The 20,937-nt window shown below is 39.3% G+C and overlaps 1 protein-coding gene across 2 annotated transcripts in view; it reads right to left on the bottom strand.

The window, feature by feature from the left end:
• The window catches only part of sema3bl (sema domain, immunoglobulin domain (Ig), short basic domain, secreted, (semaphorin) 3bl), a 75,455-nt gene that overhangs the window by 16,355 nt on the left and 38,163 nt on the right, over positions 1–20,937 (bottom strand). For both annotated transcript variants that reach the window (XM_020635335.3, XM_020635334.3), the window contains exons 4-10: positions 17,729–17,848; positions 6,709–6,799; positions 4,391–4,507; positions 3,926–4,068; positions 1,506–1,620; positions 1,232–1,301; positions 828–972 (exon numbers count right to left, since the gene is read on the bottom strand). In XM_020635335.3, coding sequence (XP_020490991.1) covers positions 828–972; positions 1,232–1,301; positions 1,506–1,620; positions 3,926–4,068; positions 4,391–4,507; positions 6,709–6,799; positions 17,729–17,848 — 801 coding nt within the window. The remainder of the gene's footprint in view (positions 1–827; positions 973–1,231; positions 1,302–1,505; positions 1,621–3,925; positions 4,069–4,390; positions 4,508–6,708; positions 6,800–17,728; positions 17,849–20,937) is intronic.

Here is a 20,937-nt window from a genome sequence, read left to right as displayed (position 1 = left end):
TAATGTTCGGGGGAAAATTCTGTGAAGTCATTGGACTGTTATATTCAAGTCTAAATGTTGTGCAAAAAAGAATACAGCTAGATAGTAGATAACTGTTTCTTAGCTGGATACTAGCTGTCAGGTCATCACCATCACCACGAGGTGCTTTTGACCTTATTGGGATTAACATTATCTTTTATGTTTGTCATATAAAGAAACTCAGCAGATTTCTACATCTGAGAACATTAAAAGAATACATTCACTCACAGGCTGCCATTCAGAGCTTGGCACACGTCTGTTGATTCAATGATTATTTGCATTAATAATTTTTATCAAGTTTTAACATGGATGTTAATTTGAAAGAACATTATTTAAACCTTAAACTTCCAGTATATCTGGTTTCCGTTAACATCCAAACCCCGCTCTTACATGGAAAGATGTCTGGCAGTCAACCTGAACAAGAACATACCGCCTCCTGTACTTTAAAGAGATTATTGAATAACAAGCCAAAATGCCTGTTTCTGACCCGGGAGCTTTAATTGTGAAGTGTTGCGTGACCTATAGCCTACATGAAGGTACTTCCAGATCGGTTCTAGTTGTTTTTTGATAATACAGGTGTTATGGTTCAAAAATTGACCATGTTAACTGATGTCTCTGTGGTATCGTTACATCAGATGTTGAAGATGGAAAATGTCCTAACCCACGCCGCTTTGTTACGTTTTTTATTGTACTAACAAAACCAATCAACAGTGTCGTCATATTCCATACTTCATGGTTAACATAAAATAAAGGTTGGTTAACTTTGACATTTCTGTAGATTTAGGGTTACTTAGTGAAAGTTGACTCACCACTCCTGGTCTTGGATAAGGGACCCTTCCCTCGTAGGCCCCCCACTGGTAGTCAGGGCCCTCCTTATGTGCAAAGGGTCCGTTGAAGGCTTCTCTGATGTCGGCCATACGATAAACGCACACAGCATAACCCTGGAACACATTACTGTGGAGGAGACAGGACAGTTTTCATCAGTCAAATATTATGATCCAGAATGGTTAAAAGAAACACAACATTGATTGAAGGAGTAAGTCAGTCACTTGAAATTTCAGCTTTGCTCTTAGAGACTTTGTAACTTTCTATTTATCATATATTTAAAAAACAAAGTTTAAATTATGATTTAAATCAAGGAAACATAGTATTTTTTGAATTGAAATTGATGCATAGATAACTTGTAAACTTATGAGGCTTAATGATTGTTTACCTTATGCTGCTGAAGATGGCATACACATCTGGATTCCTCTCGTCCTTCGTCCTCAGCAGGAAAACATCCTCTGATTTATATTAAAACAAAAAAACAAAATCAAATTGAGAATTGCATTTTTGCATTGCAAAGGTACATATTTGTGCTATTGTGAACTTTGCATGTGAAAGACTGAATGCTAAGGAGGAAGAGTGCGTGTGCTTAAGTCTGTGCGTGCATGTATCAAAGCCTTTAAAGAAAAAGGTGTGTGTATGTGTGTGTGTGTGTATCTCACCCAGTTGGTTGAAGTGTGTGTCGATGCCGTGCGGTCCTGGTACAGAGCACACCAGCCTGGCTTTGATGAAGGTGCTCCATTTGTTCACCAACGCTCTCTGGCCTCCAACATCGTTCTGGCAGAAAAGACAAAGGAGCCTATAAAACAGCTGATTCAATTCCAAAAAAACACCTTTTGATTGTTTGGGCTTTGTTCTGCAGCACATTGGATTTGGACTGAAAGAAATACACAGAGGTTAAAGCAACTTTAAGGGTGTTTGGAGTCTGTTTTTCAGAAATGACAGAATGATTGAGTATTTGAAATTGAAATCAAAAGACACAAGCAGGAAGCAGAGATGAGTTTTACATTCAGTGAACAGTTTAAAAAAGGAATGGAAATGTACTATGTCTATTTGATGTTTATAGTAAATACCTTGAAATGAAAACTGACACATCGATGCTTACTGTTTAATTTTGGATATAGGGCCCGACCGATATCGGATTATTTGGGCCAATATAGATATGGGGGGGGGGGAGGGTTATAATGCTTGTTATAATCCATATAGCACTTTCTGCAAAGAGAACTGCTAGTTTCATACAATGAAACTCAAATAAAATGCTTTGTGACTGGTGAATAAATCTAGCATCAGCGCATATCTGTGATAAAATTAGCTGATACCCATAGTCACTGGATACACTAATATCTGCCGTTACTATCGGCTGGACGATTAATCGGTCGGGCCCTTTTGTATGTAAAATAATCAAATTTTCCAAATTGCTGCTACTGTGTGTTAGCTACACATGCACAGATAATTACACCAAGATATGACTCTTTTGAACCTTTTTAAGTGTAAGCTCACAATACCTTCTGTTCTGCAGAAAATAAATGTGTTGGGACATAGAGATGAGGGTTTATCTATGTGTGTTTATATGTCCCTTTTTCATCAGAGACATAAGGAGTTATTTTGCAGGGACATTGTGTGTATGTATTGTATGTACTGTAATGCATATCAGTGGTAATAATTTGTTTCTTGGCAAGAAGCTCCGAAGGGAAAAGCGATGAGAGCCGAAAGGAGAAAAAAAGAGTTTACTGTGGGGAGAGAAAGATGGAGACAGATGGAGAGAAGGCAAAGAGATTGAGAAGTATGACAAAGTTATAATTTGAGGGTTTAGGTGGGATTTTGTACTTTGTGCAAACTTTTCTGGAACAGTTGCAAAGTCTCTGAGGAGATCCTGCAGCTGTGTTTGAATGTGTGTATTTTCTCGGTATTCTACCACGCGTACCTGCATTTGCTGCACAGAGCGCACAGAGCAATGCATGAATAATGTGAGAGAATGTGCAGAGCAGATGGAGATCACAGTTGGACGATTTGACAGCTGTGTGTGTTTTGGAAGGATAAAAGACGCACAAGATTCTGTCTATCTTGATGGCCTTCACGGCCCTTCAGGGAAACATAGATAATTGATTGCCCCCGAAGACATTTGTCTTTTACACGAGAGGGTTAAGGAGTCTCCCAAAAAAACATAACCTGAAGCTTTTTTCTGCAAATTAATGTAACCATGTGGAAAATGGCTCCTTTGTCTTTTTAGCTACACTTTGCTTTTTTCATCTGTGTTTTTATTTAACACTCTTTAGGTGGGTTTTCTGTGGGAGTGTGAAACAATACATGAGACTGAAAGGCCTGGAAACTAAAAAAAGTTAAGATCCATAATGGATCCCTCAGAAAATTAAAAAAATCCCAGAAGTACTCTCTGACTTTCCCAGATCACCACGGCTAAACTGAAACACGCCTGTGGATGTCTCATTCCTTCAAATGTCTTTGGCCAGGACAAAGCGTAAAGCTTACTTGACCATCTGTTCTCTCTCCTCATCCCACGATTATAGATAATATATATATCTTTCTGTGCTTCATAATTAACTGGATAGTCCTTAGTAACGAGATTTACCTGGGGAGAAAACTGTGTTTAATTTGTCAAAATAAATCTTCATGCTTTGAGCACTTAAAATGAAAAACCCAGACACACAGTGATAGATATCTCAAAGCTAAAGCAAGTTGATGTTAGACTGCAAACACTCAAATCTTACCAAGTATGTTTTTCTAAATAATTTTTCCTAAATAATCTGTCAAGATATTATAACACAAAACATAATCCACTTTCACCTGACAGAAAAGCTCAAGGCCCTAATTGCTTGTAATGAGTGGAAATTGCTGTTTTTACTTGTCAATTTTCTTGAATTAAGATAAAGATCTAATTTAAAAAAATTTACAGTACATTTTTCTTGCTACACTGGCAGCCTTTTCACTTATCAGCAATGTAGGCCTTATTTTAGCTTTTACTTTCATGAAGTAAGGTGTTTAGTTGTTGCCCCACACAGCAATAATGGAAATATCATTATATATTTACATAAAAAATTGAATGAAAACATAGAAAGTGTCTTACCGCACACACTCTCCCGACGCGGGTGTGTATGGCCCCCTCCCTGTCCCCCGCCTCCGTGGCCTTCTCAGTGAAGAAGAAATACACTTTGTCGTTGTCTCGGTCGTCGTTGTCTGGGATGAGGTGAGCAGCAATGAACTTTGGATCTGCAAAGAAAGACGTAGAAATGCAGACAAAGTTAAAAAACAAAACAGTTTTCCCATGTGACGTATTATACCATCGCCTGAAAAATCAGAAGTATCTGATTGGCTGTAAATAAACATGTAAAGTACCAACTAACTATCACTGATTAAATGGCTCTTTTCATCATGGCTTTAAGAAATTTAAGACATTCTAAATGTATAAGTTTCTTTAACCTGTGATTTTTAACACTAAAAGTTAACAAAATCAAATGTGTCATATAGATAATTGTTTCTTGTCTTATTCCTCCATTGAGTGGAACAGATGAATTAAACAGTGATGAGTTACCGTGGAGGAGTTTCTGGTCAGTCTCTGTCCTCATGGTGGAGCGACCTCCCATACTCCTGAAGATCACAGAGTCTCTGCCCAGGAAGTCTGCTGTCAGTCCTGCATACAACTCCCCACCTACACAGAGGACAGGTCAGAGGTGGTCAGAGAGTTTAAAAAAGAGGCGTAGCAGAGGAAACGAGCAGGATGGAGAGAAGGGCCAGGGGGGGAAGAAGTGTAAAAAGCTTTTAAGAATGTAAAGGAATGGTGGCAAAAAAGGAAAAGAGATTAGGGGAAATAAAATCTACGGTAATGGAGAACAGTGAGGAAATCAAAGGTGACAGAGAAAGATTTTGTGGTTTGGGCAAAAAAAAAAAGTGGGGGGGGAAGGGAAGAGGAAATCGAACAAATCCTACATAGAATACACTCGGCGAGTAACCCGAAACCAAAACTCAAACACACTCTGTTCGGTTCCTTCTCCACTGAGACTGAGACCATAAACACAGACTCATTTTGAATTTCTGCAACCCATAAAAACTGATAATCCTGCAAATGGAAATGAAATATTTCCTGTAGCACCACCAGTACATAACCTGAAAAACATTCTTCTGAGTAATCCATCTTTAGACGAGAAAACTGCCTCAGCTAACTCTGAAACAGCTCCAAACCCAAATCACTCCACCAGCTGTTAGATAATGAAGAATAATGTGAGATAGCTACAGACTAATCCTGGTGTTTTGTATTAAATACGACCACCATTACCATACCAGACTGCTTGAGTGATCTCATGGGTATAAATTGATATCTTATTTAGCTGCAATAAAAGGATCATACCAATCCAAACACAGAGAGATTCAATCCAAACAGACACGCCTAGTCTCAGTAATTGCTGATGACAGGGTCTATTAAGCTTTGTGTATTTTGGGAGAATCTCTTGAAATGAAAGAGATGGAAACTTTATCGTTTAGACAGCTGATGTAAGTCACTTTCATCGTCTTTTACGGCTTCTTTCTGGCCATCACTTTTTCTCAACTGCTCATTATGTGCGTTCATTTGTGGGTCGAGCTCTATTTATTTGACTAGTATTCTTTTTTGCATTATAGTTTCGTTATTTTAAGGATTGTGTAATTACCATTAGTGTTATAATGGGAGTATCTGTCAGGTCAAAGAGAACTATTTTCTTTTTGCAACACATTGATCTCTGAGGAGAGAAATCCATTGACTCATTGAGTCAGGAGTCATGTTCAGAGATAGCCCAGAAATCCTCCAGTAACAGGAGGTCTCTGGTCATCTTACCCAACCCTGCTGACCTCAAGACGGACATTTCTGCTGAGTCGGCATTTTTCAATTTAGCTATTTCCAAAGTGGCTTTCTATTTTTGGGTGTAGATACACGTGGAGTGATCACCATCCTCTCCCAGCAAGTACAGAATCTTTTTTATTTTCAATCTCTCTTCAAGGACTTTCCGCAGGCCGTTCCTCTACAGCTCTGTATGTGCGGTTCACTATGTTTCCTGCTGAAGTCCAAAATACTGAGGATTGAACGTTTTCCTGCCAAATTGGATGCCTTATGGGAAAAATTTGGATGCTTAAAACACCCAGCTGCAGAATGAGCAAGGTGGGATAGACAGACAAACACACACACACACACACACACACACACATATATACACACTTTCACCCTCAGTGGCTTACAGGATAATCTGTCACTGCTACAGTTCAGCATTATATCACAAACTAAATAATGTATGACATTCAGAGGAAAACACCCAGAACTTTATAAGCCAGTCAGCAAAAGTCTGTGTGTACCGGCGTGTGTGTGTGTCTCTGTGTGCCAAAAAAAGTTTCCCCATTGGCTGCTCTTATTATCAATTTTGGATACATACAATAATAATATGGCAGAGATCTATGTAGAGAGGTGAAAGGGGCAACAAACACACTCTCTGACGTTGTCATTTTATATAGTTGGACGAGGCAGAAAAAGGATACTAAGCTACATCAAAGACAAGTGCTAATGTGACAGCTTTGTCAAAGCAGTTCTATTTGTCAAAGAGGTTGTGCAAAGAGATAAAACACCAACCTCTTTGGATCTTATAACCTCTCTGTTTGTAGTGATTGTTGAGGGATTGTTGCCTTTAGTGTGACAGTTTGCAGAGAGGAGTAATACAGGAAAAAGAGGGCGCAGAGAGGTATGACGTGCAGCAAAGATCTCCAGCCAGAAGTGAACCGTCGACGTGGTGATCATTTAGCATCCACTGTAACAATATTAATACCAGAGTTTCTTCTCTGTTTCCAATAAACTATTTTTGAGAAATACAGTCAACACAACATGGGACATACCACTGAAGGTGCTTGCAAAGGGGAGGCTGGGGTCATGTGGAACCTTCCCTCGTCCGTTCTCCACGTTGGTAGGGTCCATTGTGAACACGTGCTGTAAAAAGACAAAAAGCATGAACACAGTTTGTAAGACAACATGTATCAAGTCAATGTGTAATGTCCTCAATGCTCAACATGCTTCAGACTACAGACTTTAAGCCAGACAACATTATGTTCATCAATCCTTCCATGTGGTAAACCCTTTTTACCGTCTGCTTTGGAAACACAGTAAGCTCCCTGGAGCACCTGAGATTAATTACTTTGTTCATTAATTACTTTGTTCATGTTTCCAAGTATGGGCACAGAGTGAACCAACCCAATTAATAACAGGTTTGATTTCAAGAAATAAAAGCCATTCTTCTTCTTTGCTGTCCCATTGTTCACATACAAAAAGGGGGACAGGAACTGGTTTCAGTCTCAGCCTGTGTTTCATATTTATTTGTCCTTCTACTGAACTCTGCATCTGTCTGAGAACGAAGACGCTGTCTGAAAACGAGGAAATGCTGGATCAGTGCAGTTTGCCAGACTTCAGACAAATTTTCCACTTAGTTCCCAGCGCACCATCAAGCCTGAGAGCTCAGCTGTATATTGAATATAATCAGCAGGATAACAAAATACATGACATAGTTATCAAATACAAAGTACACGTAGATTCCAAATTTTATTAAAAGACAAATATTTGACAGCAGATATGAAAATCAGTTTTCAAATCCTTAATCTAATTCAAAACGGACCCTAAAGTTACTGAGCAAGCAACATGTCCGATGTGTCCTTGGGCAAGACACTTAACCCTGAATAGCTCCCATTGCTTTGCTTTGCAGCGTATAAATGTGTATGAAGGGGATGAGTTACTTCTGATGGTCACTTACACAGCAGCCTCTGCCATCAGTGTGTGAATGTGTAGGTGTGACATGTGGTGTAAAAGTGCTTTGAGTAGACAGAAGACTAGAAAAGCGCTATACAAGCTCAAGTACATTTACCATTTACCAAGTCAATAAACCACATTCAGGAACCTTTTTGACTTGCTCATAGAAGCAGCTGGTGTATGGTATGTGTTTCTGCTGAATAGATGATGTACTGGAATCACAATTTTATCAGCTTAATCAGATTTGGCTGTTTTTTCAAAGCTTCAAATGTGTCTTCCTTAATTTTTTAGTTCAGAAATGCACCGAACTGCAACAACCCCAACTTGAACCTATTAGACTCATAGAATATCTGTGAGACTTTTTTTTCAAAGCACTAACTAAAGCACCGGATGCTGGCTGGACAGTTGCACATTTATTGCTGAAAACTTTCTTGGTGCAAGTAAACTATATCACCAAATGAGGATTTAAGGAAGTTAAGGAAGCAGCTCAGCTTGCAGCCTACAAAGCACAAGGAACGTACACGACACAAACTGATCTTGTAATAAGAAAAACTTTCTTTCTCAGTTTTTTTTAAACAGTTTCATTGTACGTTTTATGTTCAGGACAGTGGAGGAGACATTTGCTGTTAATATGGCTCCTGATAAAAACCTTGACAAATCAATGAAGGAACTCCACCCAAAAACATGCCAGAGAGAAGACAAGCTTTTGGCAGCTCAACACGCAGCCCCCCAGACTCCATGAGCCCCTCAAAGAAGACAATCAGAAGAATCCAAAATACATGATCTACATTATTTTTATGTTTGTTTAAAGAGCCGTATGCAGAAAAAGAATTGATAAAACTTTGAGTGAAGCATTGAGGAAGAAAGGAGGTATTTAAAATGACAAAAAAATGTATTCCTTTGTCATTTAACTGTTAGTCCATTTCACCAGACAACCATTGGCCACATCCTTTGATTGTGCATTTCATTTTCAGGTCAAAACAGGGTCACTGCAATCAAAATGGAATTTTATTTTAGCCTTTTTTTTTTCAAATCAAGCCACATCAGAGTACCCTTCTGTCTCTGCCAGAGCAGCCTGGGTGTGATCAATCTGAGGCCAAACATTATTCCAGGATAAAAGAGGAATAAAGGGGCGACAGGACCTCCAGGAAGACCTCGTGTTTGATTGCGTATGAGTGATTTAAGTGCCCTTACAGTGACCCGTTTCTGTGACTCTCTGTTCCTCTCATAGACAATGGAGTATTGTTACAGGGAGGGTGAGTCTTCCACTGAACTCAGATCACAGGGGAGATGATGACATTGAAGTCAGCAGGATAAAAATACTGAAAGAAGCACATTGGACAATGCACACACCCACGCACATGACGGTTTGTACGTGCACCAACACATTCTAGCTTGTGCAATAACCCTAATACGTGCTGAGAAACATGGACAGAGCAAATTGCTACTGTCAGAAACACAGCAAAGATTAAATATACACTGGCATATCTAACAGGTCTCAGGAAATAAGGAGAGACAGTTCATTTCATATTTGATCCATATGTTGCATTTTGAATGTTCATGAAGTCGTCTGAATGAGTTCTACAGGTGTCAAACTGAACATGTTCAGCCCAGCAGCACGCACACTTCCTGTACAAACTCTTACAAATAATCAAACTTGAGGCAGTGAGAAATATTCAAGATGTACTCTGAATCTTCTCCCCTTCTACATTCCTTTAGTGCTGCAGAACAGTGTGATTAGTTTAGTCATTTTCACTGGAGTCAATGCACATAAGGATAATTTATTAATACATTTTTAAGTTGTACCATGTGTAAGTCTTTGGGCCACAATTGGAAATCCACCATTTGAAGAAGAGTGTTACTTTGGCAAATTAGGTTTTCAGAATGTGAAGGCTTTCAGACAAACATGTTTTTCTCTGAATCTAGATGTGGGAAGTAATAAAGTACTTTTGCTTTCTTACAATACTGAAGTAGAATTTAAATATATCTGTTCTTTTTAGAGCCCGACCGATTAACCGGCCGGCCAATAATGGTTCATGTTTACCACAGTCATTTTTAACATGATGAAACCTCTTAAAAGACATCAGAGGGACACTTCTACTTTGGAGTGGAGGCTTCTAGTGTGTATGTGATGTTCATGATCAACAGGTTGAACGTCTAGCAGCATGTAATAAGAAAAAGGCAAACACTGTGTAGCGTCTCTTAATCTGCTCTGATGTCATTGACAATCTCAATCCAGAAGATTCTCTCTCGCCTCTCTCCCCTCTTCTGATGTATTTGTTTTACCTCTATACTGTAAATTACATTTCAGAGCCTGTACTTTAACAAAAGTTGAATCAGTACTTTCACATCACAAGACTTTTTTTTACACAGGTACTTGTAACAGAAAAACGTGCATCACTTTTGCATACATTTGCCACCTCTGTATCTAAAAGATACTGAACAAAAAATGTAATTCTTGAAGCTCATGTATATTCCTTTACACGTGATGTTAGTTCACTTTGTAGCCTAGTGAACCTTTGCCCTCCTTTCTTGCATCACCCCCGCTGCTTCTATTCTTTCTCTCTCTCTGAGGTTCTTCTCGCCACTTTTTGTTCACTCATTTGTCATCTTTTGTCTTTCAGCACCTCTTTGCTCTCTTGATACTGAAGTTAAACATCACTGCATTTCTGTGTTTCCCATCAGTGTGTGTAAGTGTATGAGGTTAAGTGTGAGTGTGTGTGTGCAAATGAGACAGTGCAGTTTCAGGTTTGTGGTTTGTTTGTGTGTGCGCATGTGTGTGTCTGTGTTATCTCATTATGATCCAGAGGAATGGTGTGGCTGCCGGTGCAGCTGATTAGACTGTCAGAGTCACTCTGCCAAGACAAATACACACAAGTGCTTTGGATACAGAGAGACAGAGGGAGATATTCAGGCCACTTTGTTCTCAGCAGTGCCAAGCCAAACATATCACGACCACAACTACAAAACCATAGAGACAAGTGACTACAAATTCCATATTTGTGTTCACATACTTGCCAAACAAACCTGACTCTAATGAATGATTTAACAATAAGCTATTTTTGTCATATTTCGAAACAGTGGCAACTTCTCAGCAAACATACAGTGTCTTTTTAAAGGAACAGTCCTTAGCAAAAGTTCTGGACAAAAAAATAAATACCAGCAGTAATGCATGTTATAATAAAAGTTCCTTTGAACCAAAGAGCTCCTTGGGTTTTCTTTCTGGACTTACCATTTTAAACAATATTAAGTCATACAGGATAAAAGCCATTGTCCAACAGCCACCTTATGCTGTTTCAATATTGTTGGATGTTTTTAGTATTAAAAGACCTGATCTTTTTTGTATTTTCTGGACACAGGGGACTTGTTTTTTTTTTTTTTACATTCATTGACAATGCAATGGCTGCAAATTACCAAGAGTTTCTTTTACTTCATCTAAAAACACAAAATGTGACCCTAATGCCAAGCCATTGAAGAACTCACTTTATATAACAGATTGCACTTGCTGTTATAAAAGACATTGTGCATGCAGGAGATGCAGTAAATCAGGTTGAAAAAGGGAGACATCCAGGTCCCACAGTGCAGAAAGTTCTGCAATAATGAACAAAGGCTTCTCTTTTTAAATTTGACAATTTGAAACATCTGTCAAAGGTTGCAGGTTTTTTCTTTAATCCTCAAAGGGCCATTATTGCTTTAGTTTCCACAGTTGAACCGCCCCACCCCCACCACCCACCAAGACCAAGGTGTTGTCAGGTATTTTTGCAACTGATTATTTGTCCAAATATTATTTAAGTGTGTGGTGTGCATCAAACATCTTTTATATACACAATTCCAGATCGGGCTACCTCTGGAGTACCCGCAATTACCAATGAGAGCCAATAGACTGGAAGGCGTCACCAATCGGATGTTGCATACTTTTACAGCTCGCAAACATAGACGCACAACTGTGACACAAGCCAAGTGGAATATTTAAAAGAAGCTTGTGGAATTATGACAACATGGGTGCCTTTATGTCTCATGTATCAGATGACGCCAATCGTTCTCCATATTAGTTTCTCTTCTGGAGTCTTGATTGATCTCCTCTCTGTGGAATCACCACTGTGTATCCTTTACCTCAAAGGATAGGTGTGTGATCTTGCAGTCAGGCCGGATCGTCTACTGTGTGAGTTCAAAGGATTAGAATGCTAAAATCAGTTGAAATCATCCCTATGTTCGTGGTCTCCCACGTTCTTAAAATCGGTTATGATTCAAAAATCGTCTTGTGTGTAGCCAGTCTTTTTCTCATTATCTGGGCCAGTCCTCTCTGTTCCGTAAAATCAATGACTGGGCTCCCTCTGTCAACACTCAAGTGTCACTTCAATTAATGGATTGGAAGTTCCCTCTCATTTAATCTTCTTTTTTTCTTTTCTTTTTGTGTAGAATATAGAGAAAAAGGGTGAGACAGGACACGAGCTGATGAGGAGTTATGGTTATGATTACAGATATAAAATACTAAATGGGCTGGAAATGAAGCAAAAATTACATTAAAAAAAGTCAGAAGCAATAAAATAGAAGGCTTCATTCATCTCCAGTTTGAAGGGCTTCGATCCAAAGACAACATACATGGGAAAATAACTGGGTGATTTATAAGCAATTATTTTTTATTATGGTTTCAATCTTTTAGTCCACATTAAAGCTGCACTATTGACCCTGCTAAAAAGCGTTTTTCCCAAATGGATTGAAAAGTGTCCCATGATGGAATTCTGCCATCATGCTGAGAGGAAGTGAGGGATTCAGCAAGAACAGAGAAGCTGTGAAGTGAAAGTATGCTTTTACTTTGAAAAGGACTATAAGATAGGGCAACTTCCTCCTTTTGTAGCAATCTCAATTTAGGGTCTGCATCCTTCAAAAGGAAGGGAAAGACTGTGTCACAGTGGTGTGTCAAATGCTTTACGATATCAGAGGCTCCTTTTAAATGCGGCCAACAAATGCTACCCACAAAGGCCCAACATATCCCAGAATTTATTTCACGCCAAGTCAAACGAAAGACATAGGCCATGACCCAAACAGCAAACTTTCATATTGTCCATATATTATTTTCCAATTGAGTATGTAATATGATCTGGAATCATAGTATGCCATTTTTTGATTGCTAGAAATGCCTGGATGTCCACTAGATCAGCCAGAACTTTTAAGAATGACACGGGAAAACACTGAACGCATGATACATTCCTCATAGACTATCCAATGCCAGCTAGCTTACTAGCAGCATACGAATAAAAGCAACTGAACTTTAATATGCTTTAAATGTTGTTTAAATAATACTTAAATGACTGTGTAGCTGTATTAGTAATGAACGGATGTATATTGATTGATGTTCTTGTTAGCTTGATGCTAGCTTATCACACGTAGCTTGACTGGAAGTACGTCATGTGACCCGCAGTTTAGTATGTTGCTTACGGCATTGCTAACAGCTGGGTTAGTGCATGAATTATGCAGTATAGTTTTTGAGTATGTAATAGGCAGTTCGTTAGTATGTGTTGTCAGACACAGTCAAACTTTCAAGTTGCACAAAAGTAGGCTACACTTTAAAAATGTAAGTAACTGGTTTCAGCTTAGCTTAAAGGCTAGAAGAAAGAATAAAAGGGGCCTTGAAGTTTCTTTCATTTTTCATCTTTCAAATAACAGGTTGTTTCATAACTTTGGTTATGTTCACTAGTTCTAGGGCAGCTGTTGAGTTTGCTCAAAATGAGGAGCAGCACATAGTAACAATAGGGTAAGAGCAGGAGCTGCTGGTGTCATGAACTGGAAAGCCTTTACCGACCACTGAACTGAACTGAACTGAACTGAATCAGTCTCATTTCAGCTCGGACTGAGCGGTCTACTCAGGCTACGAAGCCCTGGGTCTTTTGTCCTTTGGCTCTTAACTTCCTTTCTGTAATGCCTGTGGCTGTGTGTTTGTGTGTGTATGTTTGTCTTAATACACACTTGCTTCCATATATTTACATTTGAATGTGCGTGTCTTTCATCGTGTTTGTGTGTGTTACTGTCTGTTTCTCCTCTTATTTATGTGTACAAGTTTGTGTCATTGGTTTTGTTTAATGGTGTGTGCTTTGTGTGTGTGGTTGTGTGTATGTGTATTCGTGTGTGTGTGTGTGTGGGATCGGGCCCTCTGTGTGTCATCACTGAAATATGGTGGTTTATTTTCACATCTATGACACTCCTCGAGCAGCCGTGTCACTCACCATGGGGTCTCAGTTTGTGTGCGTGATGTGTGTGTGTGGGTGAGAGCGCGAGTGAGGCAGAAAAACAAAGTCACAATTATTAGCTTTTGAGTCATGAACATGTGCAGAGAATTAATCTAAAGATAGTTTAAGCGCTGTTAGAAATCCCCCCCCAAAAAGTGCTTCTGACATAGTTAATGAAAAAAGGCGACACACTCAGGGAAGAAACGGCGACATATTGCGCTGAGTATGACGCAATTTAGGTTCAATGAAATGGAATTTTATTTCACAACCACTTCAAGAGACTTTTGGCAGTCTTGAACTGTGAACTGTGAATGGATTGCTGTACTATAATATAAATCTAAATGGTTTTATTTGTTTCTGTCTTTGGACAAAATCATGAAATATTGTTGGACTCATGGACAATCATAGTTTATCAAATATTAATAAAGTTTCAAGAGTGAGGGAGCCTATTCTTCACTTCAACACAGCGGACGTATAAATGAGTCTAATTCACAAACCTCTGATGCTTTACTTTCCGATACTTTATGTTTTAAAACGATCCAATCTCCATTATTTTAATGATTGATAGTATCCAATAGAGCTTGACCGATTAATATCGGCAGATATTAGCATATCCAGTAACTATTGGTATCGGCTTATTTATTGCAGATGATCCTGCATATGAGGGATCAATACAATAAATGTGTATATCTTTATCAATCTACTGTATCTCTACTGATCAAACACAGCAAAGAAAGATATCAGCCGATATATCGTTATCAGATTTTTTTCCCTCCCCAATAATGATATAGGATCTAGTATCCAAAAGTACAAAAGCTTTAAAATACTTCACATCTTCACTCATTTTAACCACAAGCTGCCATGAGCGAAAGAGAGAGCACTGTCTGAATTGCCGAAATCATTGCCAACGTATTTGTGCAATTGTTGTGCATTATTTTGGCAGCTTCTTTTGGAATCGAAAATAAGATATCTACAAATATTGGTAACTTGTAATCTGGTATCGTGATAATCCTACTTTGCATTGCCTGTATAAAGTCAGGCATAAAATGAATGGGAAATATGTCAGAACAAGATTGTGACCAAACGAAAGAAAGGTGGAATAAGAGAGACAGAAAAAGTTTGTGTATGTCTGCCTCAAACTGAGATGAAACACCCACAAGGTCAAAGGTCATCCCACCCAGCGTCCCGTCTGAGGGATCGCGGCCTCAGTGCTCTGGAGAGGTCAGACAAATAGACGAGTGTTTGTTCTCCACCAGTTAATGATTGGTTAAATAAATGGACAGGCTCCCTGTGGCGTCTTTCATCCAGACGGACGGTAAGGAGCTGAAAAGACACAGGTTGTAGTCTGAGTGATGGTGTGACACACACACACACACACACACACACACACACACACACACACACACACACACACACACACACACACACACACACACACACACACACACACACACTTAAATACAGAAACACATGCAGAAAGATATCTATAGTAACATCGGTCAGGAAAGCTGAAGTGCTTTAATCACACATGTGGCTGTTCAGCCTGTGAGTGATTTCATGCACACCTGGGCATGCACAAAGTTGTTAGCACATACACACATAACCTTGGGTAATTAAAACAAATGCAGCAATGTTTGTTTGGAGACGTTTATGAAGGTGCTAACATTTTAAGTATAATTTTTTGGATACATTTTGTTACAATTTATTTTTTGGTTGCCAGATTTATTAAAAAAAAAAAGTATTATTTAATCCATGTGTGTAACAATTTGTAAATTATTTATTATTTGTCTTTATTGTTTTGCTTAATTTTCTCTTAAAATTCCTTTAAATCAAACTTTTTTGTTTTCATTTTGGTATTGGCATCTTCTGACTCCCACAGCACTGCAGTCAGCTAGAGAAGGACAGGATTTAGATAATAGCCCTTTTCATAGTTTAATTCCACAACAGCGACATTGTTACACCTGAAGACATTCATATTGATTCTGCAATGGTGTAATAATGGCGTCCCAGTCTGTGAATTCACATTGCTAGGGAATCTAGTGCAGCGGGAACTCCAAATACACACAGTCAGACATGCACACACACACACACACACACACACACACAGCACTGTTCTCCCCCACTGATTCTACTGATCCTGTCTCACCCCTGAAACAATTCTGTTACTACCTCCGAAGGCGGGACAGAGAAGGGATCACTTTGTCACACCATTACCCCTCCGAAGCATTCATATTAAAGGCGAAACATAACAGGGGCGTAAAACTCACGCCCTGAAATGGCAGTCGAGGCTAATCACCAAAATTCCATTACTTACTGTGCATAAATGTGCATCCACAACATTTCTGGAGCTGCACTGGTTGGCATTCAAGTAACTCTGCATTTAATGTGTTACAACACAAAATCATATAAGGCTTGATTGGTTGCCAGCCACTGATTAGCAAAATTGCTTTACCAAACGTTTCTTGGACAGCAACGCCTGTGTTTCCAGCAGAGCTCAAACAAGGGTCCTACTTTCTAAAAAGTGGTTGCCCAGTGCCACCATTCAAGGATACAACTTACTTACAGGGCTCAAAGTTATTCAGCATGAGCAGAGGAAGACATGCACTGTTTTTTTATGACGTGCCATAAAACACCGGAGTCCAAAAACCACACTGAGGATGACAGATTGAGGGTGAGTCGGAAAATGGCACCAAGAGAACACACACAGTGACAGGCCCCTAAACCCACAAGAACATTTTACTGTAGCTATGTACTTCTGCATTTTACATACACACACTCTTCACCAACCACACACTCTTTCCCTGAAAGGGTTGGCACTCCCCCATCCCGCTGTCTCATTTCCCCTTTCTTTACTTTTTTACCAACATCCAGCTTTCCTCCCCCTCGTGCCCAATGTGACCCCCTCCTGCTGGGCCCGGCATGGCAGCACACTGGGCTGCCATTTGGAGGACTGCCGTGAAACAGCCAGCTACAGCTTGCCTTAATAGCTCCATTCATTGATTTGTGTCTTTCAAACGGCTCCAAGTGTCAGGCTCTGCAGAGGGTCTCACCGCGCTGAGTGTCTGTGCAGAGAGTCAGCCAGTGTGTTTGAAAAGATGCATTTGGGCCCGACGCTGCGGCTGAGTAGCCCAACAGAAAGACTCACGGCAGAGCTGCCTGCTGAGGCTTAACCTCCAAACCCCGGGGATGTGAGCACAGAGAAAGGCCAGTCTGAGCTAGGTTATACAACAACAAAAAAAATCTTGGCATCAACCATATTTGTTTCATTAGTCTGGTTTCCTCCACAGGACTCCTAAGGGGACAGCCATCGATTCCTTATTATCTCAAATGTGCCACACTTTATATTCATAAGGACAAAGTGACTTTCTTTGTCCATAAGAAAGTGACCATCTGCGCCCCCTTTTTTCTTACATATTCTTAATAGAAAAAATATCACTGTGGAAAGGTTTTTGTCATTTCCAACCCCTGTAGTCGGAAAAGTCCACTCCAAAGCGCTTAAAACTGAGCAGCCTTTGTAATTGCTTCACAGCTCATTAAAATTTAATATAATTGATTGATTCCAAACATTTCCTTTAGGAAATTAAAAATGGAGTGCAGCAAAAGTTCAGTAGGCATTTAGAAAAATGTGGGCCTTACACAACTGTGACAGCTGTATATCACAGAGCTTTCTGTAAAAACCAACTAACTGTTATTTATGGCATGTGGTTACAAACACAAATGAGTTATGTGTTTGTCTGCCTGTGGGTATATGTGTGTTTTTTGTGTGTGTGAGTGATGTGCTGAGACGTTTCCCCTCAGAAGATATGCTTTAGGCCCCCACAGTTCCCCTCCAAAAACCATCCTATAACACACACAAAAAAAATACACCCTCTCTTACTGAACCAGGGCTTACCTCTCCTCTGTGTCCCACATAGATGAAGGTACACATGGGCTGGAATGCACCGGTCCCACAGGCCAGGAGGTGGGTGCGGTTGTAGGGCTGCAGGAGTCGAACAAAGTTGGCACACTCCGTCTGTAAAACACAGATACACACACGCACAGATTTAAACCTCGTATTTTACAAAAAGTGAGATGAGTTGTGGCTTGTGTTGCATAATGCAGGGTGAACTTTTCCTGTTTGACCCTGTAGATAATGAACCATGTACAACTTTCCATTTCACTTAAAAAAGGGATTTCTACCCAGATCCAGCAAGAACGTTACACACACATATACACACACCACATACAGACAGACTCACACCAGGGAGTGAAGGGCCCTTGAATAAATCAAATCTCACAGTGCAACAGTGTCATCCAAATGTAGACAAGTTGATTTCCAGGGTATTGAGGAGAAACCAAAACGATTTCTTAACAATGCTTATTGATCCCACATGTTTGTGATAAGGGCCAGAAAAGAGTTTTATACGATGAAATTTGATAACTCAGGACTCATATCTCTTATTTACGGACTTCAGCCGGAGAGGCCAAGATGTTGTAAAACAAGTTTCATCACCACCAGGTCAAGAGAACTTTGTCAAGATGTGTAAAACATAAGAAAATGCCAGAGAGCTTAAACGTTAGGGATCGTACTCATATAAAATTTAAGAGAAATGGAGATACTGGGAATAAATTTAAATTTAAAAAAAAAAGTTCAGTCTGACTTTTTAACAGCACTAAAACTTTATTATTCAATAAACTGATCAGAAAAAACTTGAGACAAAGATTGGGGGAAAAAACTGAAGTAGACAATGTGAAAAGGTCAGACACACATCGGAGCAAGAACAAAAGGAAATGGTGACTGAGGAAACGAGTATCCAGAAGTTTTTGTACTCAAATGAGAACCAGAGGAAACAGAGGGCACAAATACTTCCTTCTTCCTGTCTGCAACAGCAGCTGACACAGAGGGTGTCAGTGAAGAAGGAAGGGATCGGCCAGGTGTCACTCCCTCAAGTTAGAAAAGGTCAAAGTCATATCTGCACAATGAGTGTCCGGGGGCTGCTTCAGAGATGTGGATGCTTGATGCGAGTTTAAGATGAACTGAATGTGATTGAAGTGTGTTTAGGAATGTTTCTGTTTAAGTACTCTCTGATTACGATGCATTAATGTGCACGTGTTTAGGTCTCTGTTTAGTTTTTATATTGCATGTGTAGTGTGTTACTAAGCAAATCTGACATGTCTGTGTATGGCCTGCATCCTCTTTAAAGTTTCACTCAGACACTTATACATTGTTGATCATTTCCTCGAGTGCTCAGCGGCGCTGCAGATCTGATGTAAACCATGTCACTGCAGAGCGAGACATAGTTTACATCATCACAGTCTGCTCTACCCAAACACATCTAGGCCAGTAATTAATTCAACAGAAACTCATTTATATAAAAAAAAGTTTATATTAAGCCCACAAATAATAGGGCACCGAGGTAACAACAAAGCAGAACATTTCTGTTACAGAAAAGGGGAAATCATAAAAATAATGTGACAGTATTTCCCCCGAATTATCCATCCATCCATGCTAAAACTGAAGGTTAAATATATCTCTAATTGGCTGAAATTTTCTTGTTCTTCAGAAAGATATATGAGGTCTAGGAAAAGATAACAAGTCAGCTTTTTAACGAATAGAAATCTGTCTCTCCTGTGTTTCCATTCTACTACTCGGGGAGTCGTCTTACACATCCGTGTGGCCAAGGAGAGCAAAGTGTGGAATGACATGTTGAAAAATAAGAAATATGTCTCTTCTCTCCCACCCGAGGATCTGGAGTTGAACATATCTGTGTGGTCTTTTGGAGATTAAGTGTCAATAAAGGGAGTGGTGTCAAACAGAACATGGAGTGGTTCGCTTACTAAATCTGGTTTCGTCTCACAGGGAGAGCTCAGGGAGTAGTCTCGACATCTAGCCAGGATTGGAAATTGAGAAATGTATTCCCTGCATAAATAAGCCAGGGTCAAGGCTATTTTTTGGAAACAAAAGATCTCAATGTTCATTAATTAACCTTTTATTATCAAGGGGTTGATGATAAACCACGAATACTCTTTCCCCAGCTGCAACAAAGTACCCATTCACACATTTCAAACTTTGAGGCTGCCCACAGAAACCTCTGTTCCGTGTCTTTGGGGTTTTAAAAGTCATATGTCAAACTTTTTTTGTGTATTATTAACATATACATACAAGAACATTGCCAAAACCTCTGGAAGAGTCTCAGAGTCTTTACATTCTGAAATTCCCCATGAAGCGTGGTGATATTGAAGCATACTACAGAAAAGAAAAGTATTCCCAAATGAAGATAAATATTGAATTATATAATAATTATTAGTTCAATTAAAAGTTAAGGTTTTAAACAATAACATACAAGTTACTTCCCACACAAGAGGTACAGGAGGACATCCAGTCCAGTGAATTAAATTAAAGTTTGCAACATTGGACTTGGATAGAAAATCATCAGACTGCTTTTTAATAAATTTAAAGAGAAAAACTTTGGATGAAGGACCAGAAAAGGTGACTCCAGGGATGGGGAGGGAAGGCAAATGTCAGAAGGAATAGGCTTTACTGGAAAATGTGGTTATGAAATAGAGGTGATGACAATACCACAGACTACAAATCATTTTAATCAGTTTTATTTGTTAACAGTTAGTATAACACAGCGTCATAATTTGACAGTGATTTATTCATGTTTGAATTTGCTACAAAAACATGCGGTCCCTCAAGAACAAGAAAGTTGTTTTCTGGGATATAAAGTGGTTTGAGCTAAATGTATCATTGATGAATGGCTGAGTGTACTGGTTTATTTTTTGGTGTATATTTTGGTTTCAATTTGGAGGATCGGTTCTTCACTGTATGCCAAGTGTTTGTGACATTGGCATTAGTTTAATGTTGAAAAAAACATTTCATTGGTTGAGCGACCCAGAGGATGATATTAAGTTTTGGCTAACAGTGCTGCTGCTGCTTGTAAACGTTTTCTTTATACCTTAGGTATGACTTTGCAGGATGGACATCAATCATAAAATTTCATCCAAGCCGTTTAAGGCAGTCTTTTCCTCGTCTTGGCGTTTTGATCAAATCAAACACATTTTATATTGTTGCAGATCTGTAGTGTTGTCTTTTGCAATTTGTGTTGTTCAATGACGTGA

The sequence above is a fragment of the Labrus bergylta genome, chromosome 12, assembly GCF_963930695.1.
Source record: "Labrus bergylta chromosome 12, fLabBer1.1, whole genome shotgun sequence".
Lineage (NCBI taxonomy): Eukaryota > Metazoa > Chordata > Actinopteri > Labriformes > Labridae > Labrus > Labrus bergylta.
Note: the sequence above shows the minus strand (reverse complement) of the source record. Positions and strands in the feature narration are given on the sequence as shown.